General features: G+C 39.1%; 1 protein-coding gene across 1 annotated transcript in view; it reads right to left on the minus strand.

Moving 5' to 3' along the window:
• Nucleotides 1–432: 432 nt before the first annotated feature.
• The window catches only part of KPNA3 (karyopherin subunit alpha 3), a gene marked incomplete at its 5' end in the record, with an annotated part of 53529 nt that continues 27185 nt past the window's right edge, over nucleotides 433–26776 (minus strand). The window contains 15 exons of the mRNA XM_084280356.1: nucleotides 433–3194; nucleotides 5534–5628; nucleotides 6547–6709; nucleotides 6812–6883; nucleotides 7019–7123; nucleotides 8747–8875; nucleotides 10009–10140; nucleotides 12690–12734; nucleotides 13890–14059; nucleotides 14459–14545; nucleotides 17459–17544; nucleotides 20156–20251; nucleotides 20342–20394; nucleotides 20495–20524; nucleotides 20738–20827. Of these exons, the coding sequence (XP_084136482.1) occupies nucleotides 3096–3194; nucleotides 5534–5628; nucleotides 6547–6709; nucleotides 6812–6883; nucleotides 7019–7123; nucleotides 8747–8875; nucleotides 10009–10140; nucleotides 12690–12734; nucleotides 13890–14059; nucleotides 14459–14545; nucleotides 17459–17544; nucleotides 20156–20251; nucleotides 20342–20394; nucleotides 20495–20524; nucleotides 20738–20827 (1452 nt within the window). The 3' untranslated portion in view covers nucleotides 433–3095. The remainder of the gene's footprint in view (nucleotides 3195–5533; nucleotides 5629–6546; nucleotides 6710–6811; nucleotides 6884–7018; nucleotides 7124–8746; nucleotides 8876–10008; nucleotides 10141–12689; nucleotides 12735–13889; nucleotides 14060–14458; nucleotides 14546–17458; nucleotides 17545–20155; nucleotides 20252–20341; nucleotides 20395–20494; nucleotides 20525–20737; nucleotides 20828–26776) is intronic.

Consider the following 26776-nt stretch of genomic DNA (forward strand, 5'->3'; position numbering starts at 1 on the left):
TGTACTAATGAGGGGGCTGCTGGACAATGCAAGTCTCCTACGGCTCCAAGCTATCCCAGAGCAGCACCCCAATAGGGTCACTCATGCCCAAGGTGAGGGACACTGGCCATGCCTCCAGCTCCAGAGAGCCATGGAAGGCTGGTCTCTGGCAGAAGGAGTAGGGCCAGCTTGTACAGCATCCCCTGCTTAAAGTTAGTGCTGAATCAGCGCTCGGCCCAGGACTGGGAGCCTGGAAGAGCTGCTCTGCTGGAGGCAGAAAAAGACTGGGACAGTTCCTTGACACGCGGGTGCACCTTTGAACAGAAGTCACGATTTAATATAGTTCTGTGGATCGGCTGCAGCCCATTACCACAGCATCCTGCTCGTGTTTGGGAAAGGTCTCCTTTAAAAAGTATAAAACTCATCCTGGAACAGTATCCAAAGTTTCAGAGATAACTGCATCAGCTTGCTTTATTCAATCCCGTAACATACTTCAAACTTGGATGCGGAGTTCTGCTAACTAGTAACGAGTCAAAGACAAAACCCCCTAAGACAATCCATGAAGACTAAGCAGTTTCATCATCTTCAAAATAAGGTCTTGCATTTTTTTTTTATAGTATTTGATAGCAGCTTTTTATTGGTTACAAAACCTAAGCCCATATACAAAATTAGGAACACATTTAGATGCCTCTTTGAAAGAACGTTTTAGTCTATTTTAACTGATAGTTTAAAAAAATAATAAAAACAATGCAATTTTAAACACTGTTCTGAAAACGTAAAAGTGCAGCAATATACTTTGTTTTCTTTATTAACTATGAAATGGTGCAATCCCAATCAAAAGCTGATAAGGTCACAACAGAGAGAACTGAGCAAAGGGCTTTTTGTCTTGCCTTGCCCAGGTCTCCGATGTTCACTTGAACGTAATGCATTGAGTGCAAGAAAAGGATCGAGTCTTCACAGTAGTGGAGAACTGTTGTTTCGGTATCAATCGGTAGGGAACCTGTAGGGTAGGCGGGTGTACAGGCTGAACAGGCGCCCATCAGCCTGTACAGCGCAGAGGGAAACTGAATTGAATCGGAAGGTGGGGGGGGCGGGGGAAATATTTGTTCACAATGACATCTGCTGGAACTGTGACTTCCCAAAGTCTTTGTGACCTTACCTAACTTTGACTTTTTACTGTTTAGTTGGTTGGTTGGTTGTTGTTTTTAGCGAACACCACACAGTTTCAAGATTTTTAGACTATAGTGTGTGAATAGGATGCAGTTACCATATGAAGCTTCAACTCAACTTTTGGGAAAAGAAAAAAGGCACAATGAACTTCCAACTCAATTTTATGTGCACAAGAGTTGAAAAATCTGAGCCACCTTAAAGAGAAATTGATTCTAAAATTTATAAAACCTATAAATAATCAGAGGCCAAACCACTATATTAAAACAGATTATCTAGCAAGTAAAAATCTTGCAGTTTAAACATACGCTTGTATCCAGTCGAGATACAAGACAACTCACTCTTTAAAGTGGCTCCACCTTGGCAGATATATATTTAATGAATGCACACCTGCTATGCGTTGTTCATCAGTGGAAAAACAGCTGATCCACAAAGCTCTGATGGCATCTGGCCTTATCTTCATCACAGTAAATACAACCCACATCCAATAACTAAATTAGTTTAGATTTTTCTATCCCTTCACATCAATGCATTGGGAAATTACACCCAGTAAACAACAGCAACAAAACCAGTTTGTGTGATAGCTTACAGAATTTCAAAGTTGCCCATCTTCACGCCCCAGCAATACCAAAATCCCTTTGAAAACGACTGGGTCAGGCGGTTTTCCAAAAGCAGTGACCTCACATACCTCAGGTAAAGTTATTCAGTGTGCGCTGCACATCAGGTTTCTGCTGAGTAACGGCAGCTTCCATCCAGCCTCACACATCAACCAGTTTCTATCTCTTTTAATCACGTGAATAAGATTTGAGACTAATTTCTGAATTACTCTTCCAATACTCCAAGAATGAAGCTTTTATGACGCTTCTAAGTCGTTGCTGGTTTGTTGCCAACCACATCATCATAAGCACTGGTTACTAAGTAAAAAATAGTTTAAGACTAAATTACAGTAAACATGAAAGCTCCACAGTTTAAACCCAATATAAATCAACCATATCCAATTATCAATTTAAAACAAAATATATTGACTACTGAAAGTTGAAAGCAAGATTCTTTTTAACTAATATATTTTTGGACAGAAATTTTTTTTCTCTACAGTCTGGGACTCTTGCTTTCAGCTTAAACAGAAGTTCAAGTCCATAACAGGTTGTAGCTCAGGTAAAATACCATGCACAGCATTTGATTACTTCAAAACAGCAGGAACACACAGGCTGAAGTGAGTGGTCAAATAGGGCTCGCTGTTCTCAAAAATTAGGTATAATGGCAAAAGCTTTACCAGTCCAAATCTACAGTTCATTCTCCAACCCTGGTTTCTGAGGCAGTTAATGAACACACATCAATTACTGATAGCTGAAGTAGTTTTCTGTTTGTTTTAAACTTAAGTGTTTAATCAATTGCCAAGTGTTTGTTTTAAGTTACTTTTATTTCAGTTTCACCAATGAAATTCATTTGGCTTGCATTTTTGAATCTATTCTTCCACATAAAGTATATGAAAATATGTTTGTGGAGGATGATGATGGAGGCTCAGAGCAAACTGAGCCCCTGTAAAGTCTTCCAAAATGTACGCATCATACCAAAGTGTCTTGATCCACAGCGCACCATTTTCCAAAGAAGCTACTTTTCCGTGGAAAGCCAATGTGCCACCACTATGGAATTTTCTTAACAGAACTGCAGATTGCGGTTGTCAGCATGTGGCACCAGGAAAAAAGGCAAATAAAGGTAGTTGGGACTGTTAAAAAGAATTCTGAAACAGTTTAAGAGATCATGCATATGCATTTACAGTCCATGTGATAGTGACGTTTGGCAACTGCAAAGTGACCGATACATGGCTTGCTTTAGAAGCATCAAAACGAAGAGGCATGTGTGTCTTGGAGCCTTTTGTTTCTTCACTTGGTAGCCATCTGGTGGTGCTTCATACTGGTGTGGGACAGAGAAGCTGCACTTTTCTGAACTTAAAAATTAAATTCTTTCGTTTGAAGGTTGGCCGTTGGGTCGAAGTTGTAAGTACCTCCTTGGGTGGCTTCGGGAATGAGACTGGGATCTTCATCGATCTGTGGAATACAACAGGGAAAGTGCATGAGAGGCCAAGTCCCTGCCCAATTTGGTACACGTACAAGAGATTCATCTTTTCTTCTATGTTTAAATATTATTGCAATAAAAACAAGATCCATTTTTCCCAAGTTTTTAAAAAGAACAACACATGAACTCTGCTCGGATACCAATAGGGAAGCACGAATTGAAATGGTTAGAGGCTGGGCTGCTGCTTGGCCAAAGCAGTTCCTATTTTCGCTGCGCGATTTAATTTTCAGTGCCAATTTTTAGGACTTCTGGAACTGGCTAATCACTAGTTAGAAATTCCAAAAATAGTTTTGTACTTTCTCCCGTTTTCTTTCAGCAGCTGATAGAAATACTTTTATCAAGCTTAAAAGAGTCGTCAGTACCTCCTATCCGATGCTGAGGGATTTAGAACTGCTCCTTTCAGAGCGGTTTTAAATAGCTCTCATAAGCACAATCTGTGTATTCCTTTTCTAGGAACAGCAAGTAACGCGGTCAGTAGCATCAGTAGGCACAACCTCAAACCCTCCCCACCCTCCTCCAAGCATCTGCTGCATCGACTCGCTGAACCTCTCCAAACCAGGCTGCAGGAACCACACGCCTCGTTTCAAACTGCATCTCATTCCGAAGCAGGTAAGAGAATTTGTGTGTGGGGGACACTAAATAGCTCTGAGATCTGGCCTTGGAGTAGTGCAGGTGTCAGAACTGACTCACCTAAAATATCTGTTTCCCTTTACCTTGGATGACAATTCCTAAATTGGAGGGAGAGATTAAGACCTTCGGTGACAACAACAATCCTCAGGAGGAAGAGTGGGGCACGTCGTGCCCAAGTGAAAATCCAGTCTGGTTTCAGAATGCTTTGCAAAACGTTTGTGAGTTGATAAATGAGCACATTTGCCTTTGGGGTACCACCAAGTAACGTCACCCAAGTTCATATGCCTTTAACTCAATAAAGCCAGGAAGCCATTAGTGCTGGTCCTTAAGTACATGTGCACTTCATAGGGCTCAGCAAAGGAGCAGATGGAATTACGGACGAAGGGATATCTAGTAGTCAGCAACACCTCATGAGAGTACAGAAGACCCTGAAGTGACAGAAGGCAGCAATACTCCTGGGCAGTCGATCTTAAACTGATCTTTTGTCTCCCTAGAGGCATTTGGAATTTTTTTTTCTGGGGTTTTGCTTGTTTGTGTTTTTTTTTCTTTTTCCTTTTGCACCGGCCCTCAAATGACAAGGGTTATTTTCCTACTTACTGCCTGAAAATCTGTCTGGTTTTATTTTTTAACTTCTATCTCCCAATCATGAAATTTCTACAATCTCAAGTTTCAGAATCCCCAAAAAACATGGCAAAAGAATTGATCTGAAGTAAAGTGCTGCTCCTGAACAAAGGAGGTGAATTCATCAAATCGAGCATAGATTACATTGCATCAGTTTGTGTAAAAAGTAAATGCACAGAAGGGAGTACTAGGCTCAAAAAGGGTATTTTTCCACCTGTGCCAATTAGACTGTGTCCTTCAGTTAGCTACAGAAGCTCAAAGTCATTATGGAGACTGTTAAGACACTGCTCTCAGAATCATTACAAGCATGGGGAACCCTTCACATATCTTAACTTCTGGTGATCAATTTCACAATCACAAAATGGACCCGTGATTTTAAAATTAAAAAGTCTTAAAGTTAGAGCTGGTATCCAGAGTTCAGTTTAAGAGAAAAACTGATAGTTCTGCTAGTCTGCAGAACTACAGACACCTTGGATGGCCTAGAAAAAGGAATTATTATGTCTTCAAATTGCTTGTAAGTGCTTCTGAGGCACTCACAAAGCAGCCAGCAGCAGACAGAACTACAGCCCAAAGCTCTAGATCAAAATACCTCATCAGGGTGCAACAAAATATCACATGGTCTGGATCAATCAGTTGCAGAAAGTCTTAGTTTTGATGACTCTCTTCGATGCAGAATCCAGACCGAGCAACTAGAGCGCTGAAATACAGTAATCTATCTGAAATTCAAGACCTACCCCCCGACTCCAAAGACTGATGTATGAGAAAGTAAAACCCAGAAAACTGTTTAGATTCTAATCACAAGTAATTGTGTATCAATTTACATGTCAGTATGACATAATTAGGCCAGCATCAATCAGTTTGTCATCTTGATGTTGCTAAAGAAAGTTCTTGGTATTGAAACTCTTCAGAATATTTTCAATTAGGGGAAGCTGTACTGAGAAAAGAGCAGGAAAACTGACTTCCCAGATAACCCACCTTCCTAACAATTCAAACCAAGGAACAATGACAACATCCCAAGCTACCAGTGCAGCACACTCTCTTCAATCGTTAGCATACTTACATCATCACCAGAGAAATACTGATCTATGATTTCAAATGCTAGTTTATAAATGTCTTCATTCTCATGCTGTTGCAAGGCTTCGATTTTCTCTAACCCTGGATAAAAGAAAATGGAGACGAGTTTTCTAAGTTTAAAGTGAATTACTGACTATTCTGAAAAAATTAACCTAAGAAAAATAATGAATATTACTATTGAAACATACCAGAAAAGATGTCGCTCAGTTTGCAAATACTGTCTAGCACAATTTGCTATCTTTGCAGCCACAATGGAAAGGAAAAAAAAGGCTTGTGAACCTTTGCATTCCACAGAATATCATATTTTGTGAGGAAGGAATGATAGAACCTCCTCTCTTCTTTAATAAAGCGACACACACAGTATGTACTACATACATAAGCTACTACATAGGTTGTGTTCCAATCATTGTCCTTTCTGTGCATCACCCAAAGGATGTTGCTTCATTTCTGGGCTGCATGAGTTTAAAACAAGGTGACAAAGTTTCACCAAGAGCTACTTAAAACCTTAGTTCCATTTTCAAACTGGATATGGTACAATACAAGGGGAAAACTTCCACTGTACCAAGTTTCCCAACATCCCTTTACTGCTATCTCACTATAGCATGTGTTAAAACTTGGGTTTCAGTATGTAAAAGCCTGACTCCTCATCCAGCTTTGGTCTGCAATGAATTTATGATCCTAACAGTTCCTTCAATGCAATAAACTAAAGCAAGAATTGTATTTCACTGCAGAATGAAGTATATGCAATAATCAAATGAAAAGAAGCACAATTCTCATAAATTCAACCTAAAAAATACCTCAGCTACCAAAAGCTCCTTCAACAACCGCTTCCCACAATCCCCCCACAAAACTAAGCAGCACCTTGCTGCAAAGGTCTCACTTGCTTATTCAAATAGCCCAAGATGAAAAAATACTACTGCAATAAATATCAACAGCAGCAAGAGGAAGACAGAGAAATATCCAGCAAATTATTTTTTTAAAAGCCTAATAAACACTTACCTCCACACTCTTCTATAATTTCAGCTATTGTGCTAGCCTCATCACCAGCCATTATGAGGATGTTTTTCAGACCATCCAGCACCACCTGTACCACTTGAGAATCCTTTACTGAGAGTAGATTGCAGAATGGTGGGATTACATTTTGCTGTACAAGGTATTCAACCTAAATAACAAGAAAAAAAAGAAGTGTTTTCAACATTGTGCTTCTTACAAATGGCTGCATGTGCAACGTTTTAGTGACAATATGAAATCCCGCTACACATACCTGATCTTTTCTCCCACTTATTGTCAAATTGCTAATTGCCCAAGCAGCTTCCTTTTGTGTTCCAAAGTCCCCCTGAAAAATAAAATTAATAGCTTATTAAAATCTGCATGGAAACATCTGTCAAGCTTATTATTAAAAATCACAGGCTCCTCATGTCAGATTTATAAAAAGAGGATGACAACTTGCATAGCTGATAGTTTGACTGACCTTAGCCAGCTGGTGTATGATCATAGGGATTAGCCCAGCATCTATTACAGCCTGAACTTGTTGCTGGTTTCCTGCTGTGATATTGGAAAGGAACCAAACTGCTTCCTACAATTGGTCAAAACAAAGAAGCAAAACACCTTTAAAACTTAGTCAACAGACAAAAAAGAAAAACCCAACCAAACCACAGAACAAAGCAACCTTGAAACATAAAATTGTACCATGATGAATCTCTAAACAGAACCTCTGGGTTTCCTCCCCAGAAGCAGTTCTAGCACACAAACTCTTACTGCACTCTGAAAGCCAAACATGCAGGGGATCAATGTAAAATTGGTATGATTAATTCTCAGGTCCAGAGTATTACTTACTCAAGGAGCAACACTGACTTAAACCTTCCAGCCACTCTGCACTGCTGGAGTTGCAGCCATGTTTTAAACTTTCAATCAGTTTTGCTAAGAAAACAAGAAAACTAGTAAAACCTCATATAAAAAAGAGGACTTATCCTGAAGTCCTACTCCTGAGAACTCAGAGCTCAGCAGTAGCTTTCTGTGCTGGAAGAAAGACTAACTCCAGCTCCCATTTTCTTCCTGGAACATGAAGTGGAGCTCACACAGCTCATTTAAGTATCACACAGGACTCTAGAGTCCTGAGACTTTCCTCAAACAGTTTTCCCCTTCAGGTGGCTCATCAGCACAGCCAACACTGATCTACAGGCAGGTACAAATTCCTGGTCACAAAGGTGGACACTTGTCACAGCAATCTAGAACATCCCAGAAAGGCTCCAACCGTAAGGAAAAGCTGAACAGATGTGGCAAGCAGCCAATTATGAAGTACTGCAGGAAAAAAACATAAAGGTTCCACTCCCCAGGGATGTGTATCTTGCTTTTATTTGTATTTACCCCTCACAACATACACTTAAAACTCAAACATTTCTAGACTCCCCTTGCACAAAAATAACTTCCTTGGACCTCAAAAAGAGCTCTTCATCGTTCTTTCGTCAAGAGCCAGGCGGGCAGGCAGAAACAAATCACAGCAGTTTGAACTGTCAAAATACCTTCTTCAGAGCTCTTGACAGGGCCTGAAGGAACAGAGACTCCTCACAGATTTCCCCCTCAATGGTACACTAAGTGGAAGAATCACATAAGCTAAACAAGGAAGCCTCCTCCTCAGCCAGCCCCAGCTTTGCAGTGGAAGATGGCACACAAGGATTGCAGTGATCACTTTCATCTAACTCCCCTTATTCCCTCTAGGCCTCTTGGCCCTTGCCTTGGCCAAGAGGAAGGAGAGGAAACATAGGAATGATTTTCAGAAAAAGGCTGTGGTAGTCCCTAGGTAAGGTGGACGAGAGAACAAACTCCACTATGAAAAAGTGGAGTGGAAAAACTGAATGAACCTTACTCAGCCCTGTGGACTCAACACGTTGAGTTATGAAAAACACAAGTCAGCCGGTTTCTCACTTCACAAATGAAGAAACCCCCCTAAGCACCACACTCCAAAGCAAAACCCATCAGTTCTCCCAAAGAGCACTCGGCATAAACACCAATGCAAGGATCCTCATTAAGTTTGTTTGGCTTTAACCCTAATTAAATACCAGCCTCAGAGGCTGCATCTTCACATAAAATTGCTCACATGCCAGACATAAAAGCTGTAGGAAATTACTCTGCAATACACTACAGACTATTGCTTTATTTCCTAAATAAAAACACTGAGTCTGGAAGAAACAAATCATACCTTATTTATCTTCTCTTTTGGATGCGTCAGGAGATTTGGGAAATAAGACAAAACATCACAATTGAGAACAACTTGTGTCTGTTCATCAGTACCAGTTACTATGTTGCCTACTGCTCTCAGTGCTGCTGTCTGAATATCCGAAGTGGGAAGGAAAAAAAAATTGCATGTTAAAGGCATTGCTGTTACTTATACTAAAACAAAGATCATTTAAAGATGTCTCTTTATAAAAAACACTTTGCAAAACACAATTTGGCACTTCATTTTCTGAGCTACATCCTAAAAATGGCTAGTTTCATGCAAACAAACACACAGTACAGGATTTCACTGAATAGCTGCGCTGCGGCACAACTCAAAAACAGTGTAAAGATTAGAAAATAAATTAATATTAAAACAGTAGAAAAGCTAATTCATTATGTATCTGATCCAAGTTACAGTTAACATTAACTGTATCTGGGCTTTCATTGTGTCTGCCAAGGTTGCTTGCTTCTCCATTCAGCTCTGCTACAGGACTGGAACACCCCTCCCTACATGACCAGCTTTCTTCTCATTGACTTTCAGAAATGGACTTTCTGCCTTTATTTATTGGTCCCTAAATGCTCTACAAGGGACAGAATACCAGAGAGATTCCTTTTCATCAAGTGAACCAGTCTGACAAATTTCAAGACAGCCAAGTCTCAATCCTACAAACTAAACAACTACCACAAATACACAGATACCTAAGAGAGCTCCCAACATTTATTTTCCCTTTGTCTTTGAAATTAATCAAATGAGCTCAGCTAACCTACCTTTTGTAGCTAATTAGAAATTTACTTTATTAAAAGGACTTGGCATCTACAAATATTCTAACATTCAAAAGGTCCAAAAATAGTAATTGATTTCCATGAGTTATCCAGACACAACCACATATGCAGCAACAGAAAAGAGTGCATATAACCTGAATTCTGGAAAACATAAAATCTGCTGCCATTATTTTAGGGCTACAGGAAAAAAAAAAAAAAAAAAAAAAGACACCCTTGGTAATCACACAATGGAAGCTCATTAACCTGTCACTTTACTGTAATAGAATGGGTTGGCTTGAGTTTTCTTTCATTTTAATAATTTTTTTCCCCCAGTGTAGGTAACTTTTTTTAAAAAATTGTTTTACCTGCAGCAGATGTAGCTATAAATGCTCATTTCAGTACTCCACAAAAAAACACTCTAAGGCACATTTTTTAGACAACAGCTTACAAAGGCCTATTCAAGAGCAACTGAACCAGACTTACTTGAACTTTAACCTCCTGATGACTCAGAAGGGGAACTAGAAAAGGTACAACCCCTGAATCAATCACCATTTGTATCTGTTCGTTTCCACCGTCTGTTAAGTAGGACAAAGCCCAAACAGTGTCCACAAGAATCTACAAATTGAAAATAACATGGTTTACACATTGAACAGTGAAATCCATATAACAGAGTCCTTATTTATGGTTCAACATTTCACATGTTTAAAGTGGTGGAGAGAAAGGGCACACAAAGTACACCAAAACCTAAAACATTATGATGAGACCTAATTAATAACATCTTAGATTATTATGTACAGCCGTGAAAACTGGGGCTAATAATAATAACAATAATAACAATAATACTTTCTCTATGTCCTCTCTTGAAAAAAAAAAACCAACCCTGTAACAGTAACAAGAATTAAATACCACATTCTGGAGCATGAAGTGACAGCATACAGCATCTCACAAAGGTAAACTGTTGGGCTTGATTTGCATTTCAAAGATAGACAGCCAGCTCAAATAAGTAGTTGTGCTAGTATCTTCCTGAACAAAATAGTGACAGAGCCTCCTAGCACTGATGTAATTTGTTAGCTGTGCTATCTGTTCACTACAGAATGCCCAAATTCCCTTGGTCTCTAATCCAACTACCTACAACTTTCCATTTCTGGTCCATGGTGCAGTTCTGAAGTGAAACTGCAAGCCATTCTGTATGTATGGGGGATTTTTGCCTTCATATTAAGGTTGAAGGAAAGGAGTTTTTATATCAACTAAAGGACTAGCAACTATTGTAAGGTGGCAACTGTTCAAGCAAAGTGAAAACCTGCACAGAAATTACTATCACTCAGAGCAATCTTAGTATCTTGAAGAAAATAAAGACTAAGTCACTGATGACTTAGATAAGGATGTTTTGAGAGCCTTCACAAAAAGAAAGGTACAAGTTATAGTCATTGAAAGACAGTATCTGAAGCAGAAACAAAGCCAGCAGAAAGGGGGACATCCCATCACCTAAAGATGATGTTAGGAACTGCAGGAAGAAAAATCTGGACTCCCATTGAGGACAACATCTGTTGAGGTACCTGGATCTACTCTAGTTTTAAAAGAGATACCTATTTAAAATTTCCTATTAACATAGCTAAATACTAAATTACTGAAACATAGGAAGGACTTTAAAGTCCTGACCCACAGGGTACTTCCACCCAGCTCCATGGACCAGTCAACACAGACTTAATGCTTTGACACAGCCTGCTGGTGCCCTCACCTGCTAACGCCACAGGAACAGCCCAATGTGCTGCAGTGGAGCTGCAATCGCAGCAGAAGCAGTGAGGTGGAGCCTCACCAGTTGGCTGCCCCACAGTCCTGTTGGTGATGAGAGCAGCAGCCACCAGAAGTGCCCATAGGACTGCTGGCTGACCTACCTGCATCACTGACTCATCTCCAAAGATAGGTTTGCTGCTCCAGTACAGAGGCTGGGACCAGACTGGTACCTCCAAACTAGCACCTGACTCTCAGGATCAAAGAGATGGGCACCCTAATTGAGATCAGTCAAAATCTGGCATGATATAGTCTCATATCTACTTCAAGAAGCTCTCACACAATCATTGCTTGCAAAAGCATTCAAATTTGGCAGGGAAAATAAGCCTGTATGTTACAAGTATGCTTGGTCTTGCTAGGAATTTCCAGTCGGGTTTGTCCAAATTACAAATTGGAAAGTCACCATGTGATGTCCCCCACTCACATTACACTGAGAAAACCCTGGCAAAAGCCCAAATTAAACTGTTTTGCAAATATTTTGTGGAGCCAAGTCCAGTTCACCGTTAAAAGAGCAGCAGAAACACCATTACCACAGCATGGAAGTAATGAAAGACAGTTCCTCTAATCTTATGCTCTATGCCCAGGCCCACCACAGAGGTTCAATTCTTGCTTCTCTAAATTGAAGCATCACTGTAGGGATCAGAGAGTCAAAGACATCACAAAGTCCTGACAGAACTCAGGAGGAGAACACCTGAGTATCCCCTAGTTAAAAACATCTTTGTTCCTGAAATGCCAATATAAGAATTCAAGAGATAAGTACCCCCTCTAGGACTTAGAAAATATATGTAAACCTATGGATCAGGAATGTGGGAAGCACTGAAGGTTTAGGATTAAAAACCTGAAGCAAAGTTGTCCAAGGTACCACAAAACAATAGTTTTTTTGCTGTTATTTAAGTAAATTTTTGCATGGAATTTCCTTAGTTAAGGAGGTTGCAAAGTCAGGCACCCAACAGGTTAAAATCAGATTTACCCATACGACCACAATATTTGTTCAGACTGGTTTGTAAAATTTTTTCTACACATGCATTATATAACATCTGTGCAAAATTATAAATTGGGGCAGAATTGAAATCAAGCTGGCACTTTGGATTTCTAGTGCTCAATTCTGGTAAGGCAAGATTTTTTAAAATGTAGCTTCTAATGCAAAGGATACAAAAAATCTTTTAGAAAAGATATTTCAGAGATGATGTTTGCACTTTGTTTCATGCTCTGAATGACAATTACATTAGTCTTAGTATTTAATTGTGCATGTGTGACTTAATTATACATAAACTAACACACAAAAATAAGTTTGCCACAAACACAATGTTGCAGCATTTTCTCTCTAGAGAAAGCAAAGTATCTCAATATCTAAAACTTTAGAAGTTACTTACGTTTATATCTGTATGGTAAATGAGAACACACAATGCTGGCAAAATCTGAAAAGAAGTTCATCAGTCATTACAGCAGAACAGAATTGACTGTACTACCACCAATCCAAGTATTGCAGTCCCAAAGCTTAGCTTGAGACTGCATTAGCATATTGCATCCACACACTTCCCAGCAGCTGGTAATTCCCTCAAAGTATTTATAATATATTACAGTATATACTGTATATAATATCTGTATGTCTTATTTAAAATTTGTGAAAATACAAAACTGTTTATATTTCAAAGACACACAGAGAACAGGCTATATTTTGAGGAAAAACAAGCAAACAAACGATATAAGACACCCCCCTCCTATTTTGAAAGCTTCGTTATCACATGATAAAATAAAAATCATAAGCATAATATAAATTTATAAAACCCTCTTGTATTAAAGTAAAATTTTATTTTTGCATTAATGTAAGGAGAAAATACACAGCTGAGCCACGCTTAGAACAGGGGGTTGTAGTTGGTAAAGTACTATGTGTAAAGTTTTCCCTGTTCTCTGCCTCATTTAAAAATTTTCCTTACAGTTTAGTTGCTAGCAAGATTGTACTTCACATGGCTTTGAAAACTATATCTACACTTTGGAATTTACTTTAAGACAAAGGGCTTCACATTCATTACAACTACAGTTCTAGTTCAATAGCATCACTTTACTAGCTGTGCCTATACAAACACATTTGCTCTGTTCAGTGCTTTGAAAGGATTTTCAGGTGCTTCTGTTCTCAAGTGGGGACTTGACACTGACTGCATGTTCAGTTAGCTGAAACACAACTACACTCACTACGTTCAATAGTTTACTTGCCTTTCCCCTTACTGAAAACGATTACATTTAACTACTTCTATACACAAAATCACATTTATAGCCTTTTTTGGATGTGAACATGAAATGCTGAGTATGTTAGCACATTCTACTGCCTTAATTTTTCGTTGTGTCCATTTTAATGCATGGCTCATCAACCTCACTCGGCTCAGATGTCACAAATGCCTTTGATACTTCTTACTAAGGCTGTAATAAGTTGGGTAAATTACTTCATTTAACAAGCGCTGAGTGGCACAAGACAGTGGCAACACACATTCATAAGTTCATAGTATGACAAGGTAAAACATTTGGCCTCTAGCCCAGAGCATAAAAAATTATCTGTCTTGTAATTCTTTATTTACCTCCTGAACTGTCTCCATAGGCGGTGGGGGGTCCTTATTCCTGCAGAGATTTACAATGACCCATGTGACGTTCCGAAGGAAGGTGATGGGAATGGAGGGATTGATGAAGGACAGAAGAGGTTTGACAACTCCCAGTGATATGACATAATCTCTACACTGAGGACCATCACCTACAGAAATGAAAATTGTTGTAAAAGAAATTACATTAAAAATGAAAAATCCTGAAATGTATGCAATGACATGTTGGGATACTGAAATTCTATGTTTCCTCACCAATATTCTACTACTAACAGTTCGTGTTCAATTCAATATACACACGTACAGATAGGTATGTATATTTTTCAAGACAAAATTTATCCTGTTAATATTTTGTGCAGCATGTGATACTATTCTTCAGAAAAAACCAGGACGTACATATGTAATTCTGGCCACATGAAAAAAATTACTATATTAAGCCACAGAATTTAGAGGAAACATAGTCTCATATGACAATGTCAATGTTCAAAAAGTCAAATTCTAAAATGAAACACTCCCTGAATTTAAATCATTGTAACAACAACAAGAGTTACCTATAATGTTTCCGAGAGCCCAGACAGCTTGCTCACACACGTTCTGATGTGGTGAATGAAGTAGTCTCAAGAAGAGGGGTACTGCGTCTGTAGAATGCAAAGATGGGCTTTGGTTTTACTGAAACATGGTACATGCACAATACTTTTACTAGTGAGCACAAAACACTCACTACCATGCCATGTACTGAGATCCATGTTTCTATTATGAAGAGCACATAAAACCTCAGTTAAGCATTTCTATACATATCTAAAAAGTGGAAAAAATAAACCTGAGGGCAAGCAGCTATTAAACAAAAATTCTCCCCACGTTTAAACATTTCCCTGTACTTCTCCAAGTGATACCCAAGACCCTCAAGTATGCAGATGCTAGGTTTAATGTCCTGATAATTCAGAGTTTCCAGTTATTCAAGCTCACAATACAAACCTTGCAGAATGACATGCTTACTGTGCAAACGTGTTTCAAATCCTGACTTTAAGAAAATAGCTTCCTCCCAAGTGGTGGCTATAGTTAGTTTCCATATGCAGTGAAGATTTACATCCATCTGCCAGGCCTAAGACACGTTTTAATTTGCTCTTATATAATGCAGGCAATATACCAGATTAAGGAAGTGGTACTGATTTAATAGAGCTAAGAAACCATCCCTCTACTGTTTCCACGCACTACTTTCCTCCAGACAACCCATACTCTTTGAAAGACAGTAATTCTTGCAGCAATTTTTAAAATCTATATATGATCATACACATCCTGTGGTCTTTCAGAGCAAAGTAAAACACATCAATTTATATACTGTTGAAGGAAAGAATATTTTCTTGTAGAAATAGCTTCAGAAATTAAAAAAAATTGCAACACAATTTGTGAGCAAGTGTGAATCAGTATTTTGTTGATAATTTAACATGTGATAATGAGCCCAACCCCCCTGGTGTATTTTCCTGAAAAACACAGAGCGATGAAGAATAAAGACAACCTAAAACTCCTTCCCCACCCTAGATGAGTAATTCAGCAATTGCCTACAACGGACAAGTTAGGAGGGGCAGCAGCACACCGTTGCTTAAGAACCCTCTCGCTGTTCTTGCAACAATCATCCCACTTCCATTAGCTCAAGTGGAATATTCTAGCTTCCTTCTCCGTGATTACTGAGATTATACATAGGTGTATTCAACATATTTGAGAGAGGAGGGTCAAGTATGCAGTTTATATTAGATTGCAGCCCTGGTATGCTTTCAAAAGCACGAATGAAATTATTTCCTAACAGCACTCAGGGAAGAGGACAGTCTGAGAAAGCACAAGTTGCAGGTTATCTGATCTGCTCTCAAAAATATAATTACTTCTGCTCCAAATTGCCTCCTGCCAAGATCTATTCTCTGTGTATAGTACTTCTCCTGTTTAGCTCGGCCTTCCAATTGCCATCTGTCCTTCTTGATTGCAGGAGGCCATCTTCTTCTGTGTTTAAGCTGCACCAGCCTCTTCTTAAGATGCCTATTGCTTTGTTTCCTCCAACCATTCCTTATCTAAAGGGAGTCAAGTTGGGAGGTTGTTTTCCCTTACTCATCTCCCAGCCAAAGCATCAAGACTTTTAGACTAAACTTCTTCCACTTTGTCTTCAGGAGTAAAGCCTAGAAAATGCTGTTTTCTTTGCTCAAGTACTTTTATCACACTGTCTTTTATTCGAGCATTAGCCAAACAGATTTGGGGAGAGACATCTTCCAGCCTGAACTGTTCACATACCAGCACTCCTTTTGACTGTTATATTTTCATTCAGATTTTAATTTTTAAGATTTTTTTTCATGAATTTTTTCTGCAAAGCTAATGCTGTGCACAGCCTTCTCATTAGATTCTTTCATTCAAATAAGATAACATTGTTGGATTTGAATAAGTAAGAAAACAAGGTCTAACCACTGAACAAGTTGGAAAGGATGGAAAATTTGGAATAGATTTTCAAAGGTGTTTAGACACCAGAAAAGCAATCTAAAAACAGAGGTGCCCAAATCATGTCAGGATTTTTTGAAACAAATTCAAGATTTTAAAAAATATGTTTAAAAAGCTTTTTCTTTTAAAAAAGGCTTTGGATTTTTACCCACATCTTGTTTTGATAAGCATTTTTATTCTATTTCACTATCTTACCTATGAAGAATCTAAAAATTAGTGAGATATTTTGTTAGCTTTTAAAATGTACAAAACTGCATTTGAATTGAAAGGTAGGGTCACAGTTATTTGATTTCTTTTTAAAAAAGGTAAGTCACCTTTTTTTCCATATAAAATCACTAAATATGAATAACCCAAGCCTTTTTTTTTTATATAATTGCTTATGTATAGTCTCCTGTTTAACAGAAAAATGCTGCATTTAGCATAAAGGTCATTGTTTTAAGATAACTGTGCTCATACATATAAGCTATACACACAATCCCGAAAAATTAATTTTAATGATTTATCTGAAATTAACATCAGAATTTATTTTGAATCTCTTTTCATAATTGAGGTCTTACTGGTTGATTAAGCAAACCATGAAGGCAGCAAAACACAGTGTGTACAGGCGACACTAATCTTAGGGTGAAAGAAAGGCAGGCGATTTTCTTCACTATTGTGATGGGAAACTTTACACAACTGTATGTATTTACCAACTTTAGTAAGATTTATGAGCATACCTTTGAGGTCGAAAGAATTATTCCCTAACGTAAGTTTTAGCCACAGCAGAATTAACAGCACATGATTTCAAAAATCAAATCAAGAGTTAGAAAGGACTAACATTTTTTGCCATACCCTGTCATTCTCCATCTTCTTTAAGGAAAAATCAGGTCTAGGATTCTTAATATTAATCGCTAGTGACAATCAGCTTAATTTTTAAAAGGAAATGTAGATTTATTTTTTTTTTTTTTTAGAAAGAGGACAGACATACATTTATTATTTTACTGTTTCTGCTAATAAATGGCATTTTTTATCCAAATACCCCTTTCTCCCTTTTAGCCACAATATCCACCACCCCTCAAAGCTGCAATACTTACTGGACCGTACAACAGCTTGAGTCTGTGCAGAGGTGCCTGACGCTATGTTAGTCAATGCCCATGCAGCTTCAAATTGTAATGAAGGACTGGAATGAAATAATTTTATAGCAGTAAGTCAAAACATGATCTGCAGATTAGTTTACAGCTGATTTCAGCATTACTAGCTGTATCCACTCTGAGACAACGCTGCATTTAAGTAGTGTCACTGGGCTGAAAGTTTTTTAAAAACCCTGTAAGCCTGGATATTTCCTAGGAAAAGCTGTATTAAAACCAACCAACAAACCAAAACCACAAAAAACCAAACCAAAACAAACAAAAAACCCCACCCACAAAGCAAGTCACCAAAAAACCATTCCATGGCCTTTTGTAAAGCACACATCATTCTGACTTCATATTAGTAATTAAAAAAGAAAACCTAAAAACCAGTAACACTTACTGAAGTACATACCAATCAGTGAAGCTGACCAGTATTCTAGGTAACTAATTATTTCCTGTATGAAAGACTTTTAGCACTTTGCATCACAGAACTTAATTATGCCACTCTTAACAGAGATCTTTCTACATCCAGTAGATCCAAACACCATTCATAGTGAAGGAAATGCAAGTGTCTTGCTGTCATCAGCAGTTCTTGGTAAGAACCACGTCTGACCATAACCAATAAAAATTTGGCCCTTCCAACATTACACCCCAGATCAAGTGTAAGCAGGTATAAAGGTATTTTTCTTCTCTGTCACAGACAGGGGAAGATCTATTATCAGTTATCAACAGACAGCATCATAGCTGTTTTAAAAAGGACAAATTAAATGCAGATAAAATTAGTTACAAATATTATGAAAGCTGGGAGAACATCTCTTCCAAGATGCTTGTTAACTGTTGTTTATGCCAACAGCAGTTTTGTAAAACAGTTTGCATGAAAACTGTTGTTTGAGCAAATTCTGAAGGTTAGGAGTCCTACAAGGTATAAAAGTTTACAGCTTATGGCTGTTAGCATTAACAGCAAGGTGTCTGGCTTTGGGAGGAGCAGAGGCTATTTACTGTTAGGTGAATATTTCTCCTTTCCATGCTGGTTTGGGTCTTTAGCAATTATGTTTTATATATAGACACAGCACTGCCCTTAAGCTTTTTCTGCATGTGTGCATATGAACTTCCAAAGCATTTTAAGGTTTTTATTTGGGATGAAATTAAAAAAAAAAAAAAAGATAGTAGTGCATGAGAAATAAGGATTTCTAAAGACAAATAGTACCTGTCAGCAGCCATCTATAAACCTTTACATTCTAGGACCAGACACATTAAAATTCTAGTTCTAGTTTGGTCTCTCCTTTCTCTTTCTTATGATAAGCCTACAGCTATAGCTTTAACAATCAAGTGTAAGCAGGTATAAGGGTATTTTTCTTCTCTGTCATAGACAGGGGAAGATCTATTATCAGTTATCAACAGACAGCATCATAGCTGTTTTAAAAAGGACAAATTAAATGCAGATAAAATTAGTTACAAATATTATGAAAGCTGGGGGAACATCTCTTCCAAGATGCTTGTTAACTGTTGTATATGCCAACAGCAGTTTTTTAAAACAGTTTTATACAGTTTTGTAGAACAGATTTATACAAAGTCTGTATTATATTATATAAATTATATTATTATGTAATACTGCTACGTATTATATAACAATAAAAATTAAAAGGCCTGCTTAATAAAATGTTGAGTTCAATTCCAAAAGGTTTATAAAAACATCTACAAAGAAAAATCATACAAAAACTACCCTGGAAATAAATTAAAAGAATTTTCAGGATCCTGAACCAGCTACTACCAGAGCAGACAGTTATTCACGACCCATTTCAAAATGCTCATCCTAAGTTGAATGCTATTGGCAGCTGCATTCTAAGCAACTGTTTTGATAAACAAGCTAGACATAACTCACACTTCATGTTTCTGTAACCACCAAATGATACCCAAAATGCCAAGTAGCATTTTTGAAGTTTCTAGCCTTCATGGCTGTAGAAATAACCTTGAAAATGGAAATACTGTAAATACACTTCTAGCTGCCTGAGATCAAAGACAGGCTAAAACATCTACCTCAAATGTGTTAGTCTGCATCTATCTGAATAAGTTGCTCACAGATTGTGGAAGATGGCATTTTTCTTGCAGGTCATTACATTCCTCCAAGTACACGCTCATGTTCTCAACCTCCTTTACTGAAGCTCTTGTTTTTCAACAAAGATTCATAATAGAGAGTGTGTTGACTGTGTTGTGTCATCACACGAGGAAGCAGCACAGAGCCAGGAGGAAACCCATCTTGCAGTGAAAACTAAAGAAGCTAGAAACTTAAGCTAATACAACCTTAATGAAATAGATGACAAGAATTCTCTGGGAAAAAGAAGACACTGCTTATAACCAGACATGCTCTCTGCCTTCACAAAAGTATACCCAGTAAGACACAGACAGGTTTTTTAAAAAGTTAACAAGAGTCTGGAATATTCAAAACCCATGAGAAATTTAGTAAGTTTTTCTGGATATGCTCATGTAAGCTCCCAGTGGCAGGATAAATACTCCTGAAGAGTTTATGATTTATCATCATGGAATGTGTCCACTGTGTCAGATACTATGGGTGCTACAAATCCTCAGTTTCATATGAAATAATGAGGCACCTTTTGGTTACAGATTTTCAGTAAAAGACAACGTTTTTAGAAGTATACTTACTTATCATCCCTTTCTAGGCATTTTACCAGAATTGGTAAAATTCCTGATTTTATTAAGTCATCAATAGGTGGATTTCTGTCACTGGATAGGAGTTTTCTGTGAAATTAAATGTAAAAGTAAAATAAGTAACTTTCATAATGAAAAAAAAATGAGGTAATAGGTTTCTGTGAGTATATTTATTTTTACCTTGCAGCTTGGACAGCACTCAGTTGGATCACTGGGTTGTCACTTGTGGCATTCTGAAAAGAAACAAAAACAAAACCACAAACCCACAGTAAAAACTAAAAATCTATAGTACAGGTACTTCTAATTAATAAACAAAACCTGTTTGTCACATACCTGCAGTATAGCTTCTAGTGTTACGTTTTGCTTGAAAAGAAAACAAAAAAGATTTTAGTAATATTGTTGCTACATTATATTATTTTTAAACATGTGAACATCATACTAATTACAGCAGCATATTGGTTCATAATTTTGTTTTCAAATAACTGCAAGACTTCAGATGTTAAAATAAAACCAGAATACACTGATTTTGAGACACCCCCCAAGTTATACAAGTAATTCCAGAATGAAGTAACGTACTGCTTTGAAGTCAGCATCAACATCAGAATCTTCTAAACTTTCTTCTTGGGGAACATTTCTTTTTTTCAAAAGATGTTCATCTCTTTTGTTCTGCAAAGGAATGAAGAAAAGTAAAGACACTTAATGCTTATTAGTATGGGGTGACAATGTAGTGTCCCCTTTCAAAACAGAAGTTTAGGTAAGACTGTGGGGTTTTCAAAGGCGCTTTGTAACTTCAAATAAAATTTGCAGTATTTCAGCTGTAAGAATCTAGCAGCTTGTTAATCACAGGCAGAACTATGTCAATCCATGACATCTGAAAGAATCAAAACTGACAGTCTGGGCATCGACAGACATTTACAATAAACATGGATCTGCCTGACATTAATGTTTAGCCACACACAACACATTATTTCCCAGAGTAAATTAGATTTCATCTAGTGTCCAAAGTAGCATGTTCCACATATGCTGGCACTTCTATTTATTTCCCACTCACACTGTTAACCTAATTTCTGATGTAAAACAAAGCACCCTTCGGCCTTAGATCCTTTGAGGAATTCCTGAAGAAAAAAAATTATATTTTCAGAGGTAAAGTACCCATTCAACATTTCTGCCTTGCTTGATTAGAACTTCTGAATGCCTAAAGTGCTACTTTAAAAGGAAGGGAACAAATTCATCAATTCTAACTGTAACCAAATGTCCCAACAGTATTATTCCAAAAGTGTGAAACAGTATTTTTTAAACTTTAGATTTTATCTTTTGCTTGGTATGTCCAGATGTACACAGACAGAGGGCAATGGAATATGATGATGTGGCATGTACATCTGAAGACCTTTTTGGGGTTTGAGGGTTTTATTTTGGGGGAGGGTTAATAAACACATTAAGTTTTCAAATTCTAATAAAGCAAAGCACTGAAAAGGTGTAATAAACAGCTACAGCACCTAAAATAAATCTATTATACTAGCAAGGAAGGTCAGGGTTTTCAGCACCCAAACAACTATCTGATACTCAAACAGTACTCATTACAGAGGTTGTATTATATCATGTTATTGCAAGCTCACTGCCCTGGACTTCAGGAGAGCAGACTCTGGCCTCTTCAGGGACCTTGGTGGTAGAGTACCATGGGACAAATCTCTTGAGGGAAGCGGGGTGCAAGACAGCTGGTTAGTATTGAAGGATAACCTCCTCCAAGCTCAGAAGCAATGCACCACAACAAAGTCAGGCAAAACCCCTGGGAGGTCTGCACGGGTGAACAAGGACCTCCTGGGAAAACTCAAATGCAAAAAGAAACCTTACAGAGGGTGGAGCCTGGGAGGAATACAGACAAACTGTCTGAGCAGCCAGGAATCAGGTTAGGAAAGCTAAACCTCTTACAGAATTACATCTGGCCAGGGACATCAAGGGCAACAAGAAAGGTTTCACTAAGTATGTCAGCAACAAAAGGAAACTGAGGGGAAAATGTAGGCCCCCTCCAGAACAAAACAGAACACCTGGTTACCCAGGACATGGAGAAGGCCACGGTACTCAACGAATATTTGGCCTCAGTCTTACCAGCAAGTGCTCCAGCCACACCACCCAAGTCATAGAAGGCAAAGCTAGGCACTGGGAGAATGAAGACCCACCCACTGTAGAAAAACAGGTCTGAGACCATCTAAGGAACCTGAAGGTGCACAAGCCAGTGGAACCTGATGAGATGCATTTGCAGGTCCTGAGGAAACGGGCAGATGAAGAGCCTAAGTCATTGTCCATCGTATTTGAGCAGCTGTGGCAGTCCTGTGAAGTTCCCGGTGACTAGAAAGGGGGAAACATAACCCCCATTTTTTTTAGAAGGCAAAAAAGAAAGACCCAGGGAACTACTACGCTCAGGCACATGATAAGTACTGAGGTGACTGGTCACAGCCAACACAGCTTCAAAAAGGGCAAATAATACCTGATAAATTTGGTGGCATTCTACAGTGGGGTTACAGCACTGGTAAATAAGGGAAGAGTGACAGATACCATCTACCTGGACTTGTGCAAAGTACCTGACACAATCCCACATGACGCCAGTCTCTAAACTGAGGAGACATGGATTTGACACACGGACCCCTCAGTGGGTAAGGAACTGGATGGATGGCTGCACTCAGAGGGTTGCAGTCAATGGCTTGGTTTCTCAACTGAGACTGGTGATGAATGGCTTTCCTCGGGAGTCAGTACTAGGACCAGCGCTGTTTAATATCTTTTTGGAGACATGGATAGTGGGATCAATTGCACCATCAGCAAGTTTGCTGACTGACACCAAGCTGTGTGGTACGTTCAACATGCCGGAGGGAAGGGGTGCCACAAAGAGGGACCTTGACAGGCTTCAGAGGTGGGCCTGTGCAAACTGCATCAAGTTCAACAAGGCCAAGTGCAAGGTCCTGCACATGAGCCTGCTTAATCCCAAACACAACTACAGGCTGGGTGGAGAATGGATTGAGAGCAGCCCTGAGAAGGACTTGGGGTGTTGACTGATGGTCAACATGAGTTGACTGATGTAAAGCACAACATGAGCTGGTAAAGTGTGCTTGCAGCCCAAAAAGCCAGCTGTATCCTGGGCTACATCAAAAGCAGTGTGATCAGAAGGTCAAGGGAGGTGATTCTACCCCTCTATGCTGCTCTTTTGAGACCCCACCTGGGGTACCATGTCCAGCTCTCGGGTCCCCAGTACAAGAAAGACATGGAGCTGTTGGAGGGAGTCCATAGGAGGAACACAAAGATGATCAGAGGGTTGGAGTACCTCTCCTATGAGAGCAGGCTGAGAGAGTTAAGCTTATAAGGCCTCTCCAGGGAGACCTTATAGCAGCCTTCCAATACCTGAAGGGGCCTACAGGAAAGCTGGAGAGGGGCTGTGTTATCAGAGAGCATAGTGACAGGACTGAGGGTAGTGGGTTTAAACTGAAAGAGGGCAGATTTAAGATTAGGAAGAAAGGAAAGAAATTACGAACATTAGGAAGAAAGTCTTCCCTGTGAGGGTGGTGAGGCCCTGGCACAGGTTTCCCAGAGAAGCTGTGGCTGCCCCCTCTGTGGCAGCATTCAAGGCCAGGTTGGATGGGGCTTTGGGCAACCTGGTCTAGTGGAGGGTGTCCCTGCCCATGGCTTAATCTTTGAGATCCCTTCCAACCCAAATCAGTCTTTGATTTTGTGTCTTGCTTGTAATATATATATATATATAAAATCTAAACAGAATTTATATAATAGATTTTTTTTATATATATATAGATTATATATATATAAAATCTAAATAGAACCATGTTTGAAGAAATCCTCGATACTATATTAGAAAATGTTTGTTAGGTCCAAAATTTCTGTGACTTGCTTATTTTTTAGAAATGTTAAAAAAGAATGTGAAACCACTTTTCTAGCCTCAGCTTGAAAAGCCTGCAATCAATACATTAAGAATTTTCAAAATCAGATAAGTGAACACTAAATCAATAGACAAGCACCAGAATTAAATAGCCCTTTAATGCAGTAGGTTAAATTCTACAAACCTGCCATAGTTTAATTTTTGTCAAGTCTAAGTACAGAAACTAAATCCTCAAAGAGCACACAAGACCACCTTGATTAGCTAAGGCGGCCTCTCCAGAGGCAGCACAGTCAGAGCACATCCACACCGACAAGCACTAAACTTATTTCATTGTCAAGTGCTTTTGAAAGAATAAAGTTGGAATGAGAAGGCAGTTAAAATGCTGAGAGAACAGTGCTATGCAGACAAACTGCAGGAAGGATGAATTCACCATGAAGATTTACAATGTATTTCTTTCATTTCCCCACACCAAGTACTTGGCACTGCCATTTTAAGCAATGAGCCAACTTCATTCCATCTGGCTTTGCCCAAGCACAGTTCATTTTCCTGCTGTTTGTCTCCTCCATCGCCTTCACCTCAGCAGCTGCAGGGACCAGACTGAGGTTCCCCAGGCCCTCTTCACACAGCAGTCAGCTTTCTTCAGCACACAGCAACTATGCACATCACCCTGTGGAGGAAGGGTCTCCTTCCTGCCTCAGATAACTGCTCCTACATGATCAGCTATGCTGCTATGGTAAAACAGTTCTGAGGGGAGGGATTGAAGCTCGAAGAATGTCCTGATAGCTTAGGTCTTACTGTTTCCCACCCAGAGGTATTACCACCACAGTTCATGGTGGGGAGCAAGCCTACTTGTGCATGAATGTATAAGGAGAAATATTTATTTATGAGGGTGGCACACACTGGCCCAGCAGACACTTCCTATCTACTGAAAAGGTGCAACCTGAATGAAATGGGGTCTTAGAGCAGAAACTGTCAACTGTCTCCTTGAGCAAGTAAACTGCTACGGCACATGACAGGTTTCCCCAATTCTGTTCTGCCTAAAGTATTTGATTGGGTTTTCTACATCTCATGCTCCAAAAATTCAGGGAAAGAGCTTTGTGATGTTTTCAGCTAATATGCTTGTTGTAAGAATTGTTCATAGATATGGTTGGCAACATCTATTTGTTTTTCAAGCAAAGGATTCAGTATCAGCAGTGCTCAACTATGTGTTTTGCAAGATCTTGCAATAAAGGCAGGTGGTCTTTACTTACAAATTTCTGCAAAAAAAGCCCTTGAGATACAAGCCTCTTGCAGATTCGAAAGATGATGAAATATTTATAGTAGTCAAGAACTTAGCAAACAAATTATTTTTATGGAACTTAGTGAAAACAAAATTCTAGTTAGGAAATGTCACATTAACTCATTTGTTATTTTCACATTTCTCCAGCAAGAACATAGATGTGTATCTTGAGATCCTCTCTCAAACATCCTGAAATGCCAGGATGGCAGATGCTGGAATATAGCCATGAATCACAGAATGGTTTGGGTTGGAAGAAACCTTTAAGAGTCACCTAGTCCAAACCCCCAGTACAACACAGAGAACACAGCTGGAACAAAGTGAGAGTCCCGCTGAACAGCATCCTCACAGAACAGTAAGAATGAGCTGCATGGCCTTTAGCAGCCAAAAAGCTGGTAAATCACCTTCCACAAACACCAGGCAGTAAGTCTAGAGCATGCCAGTGGCCAAACCACTGAAATATTCCATGCCACTTCACCTGAATAATTTAAGTGGCAGACTGCGGTTTGTCTGCCACCGTTACTCACTCCACACTTCACGTTCATTCACAGTGAGCGTGCTTCTGTACAAGTACTGTTAGCTGAATAATTTGCTTGAGTTGTATTTATAGGGCCACAGAATTGGTGATGAACCCTTTTATTTAAGGTCTTCCAATTCTCTAGAAATCTTTCAGGGACTCCGACAAAGAGGAAAGGAAAGCAGGTATGCATAGTTACAGAACAACAGTAACAGAATAGTAACTTGTGTCTCTCCTTCAAGCAGCTGTCCACATGTACATCAATGCAGTGGGTATCTCCAAACAGCATGCCTCAGAAGCACTCCATTTGCTTGCAGGAGAGTCCCATGGATCCCAAGGTGATCAGACACTGAAGGGCTGTTCTGCTGGCAGCAGCATGGGGAGAGGTGTAGTAAAACCAAGCTCCGACTCACTGTTGGGTATCTCTCAGGAATGGAGGAACACCCCACAGGGAGGCCACCGATGGCAAAGATGGTAACAGAGGAACGATATTTCGAATTCTGGCCCATCAAACATATAAACAGAGGTGTGAATTCTGCTATGGGACAGAATCTCTGACAAGAGCAAATCTGCATCAGACTAATTATAAATCTTAGCATGGTTAAGACTGGGTTAACACCAAAAAGCTTTCCATTTGTAGCTGCATGTTAAAGATGGCCATATACACCATAACTGAGCTAACCAGGAGTCCACTTCTCTCCTGTTCTAGCATGTTAATAGTTCCATAGGGAGCCTTTTATACCTGCATACACAACTATCCAATTCCTCTGGCAGCATGAGTATGCCTTAGAGAATGATTCCTAACATTAAGCAAAATAAACGTGTGCATATTCTAATACCAAGGTATTCTACCCTCCTTAAGAGAGAGCTGAACTTCACAGGGCATAACTGACTGCAGGTTGACATCAGAATTTCTACAAAGGGTGGCAACATCTTCAGGCT

This window comes from Gallinula chloropus, assembly GCF_964237585.1.
Source record: "Gallinula chloropus genome assembly, chromosome: 1".
NCBI classification, from domain to species: domain Eukaryota; kingdom Metazoa; phylum Chordata; class Aves; order Gruiformes; family Rallidae; genus Gallinula; species Gallinula chloropus.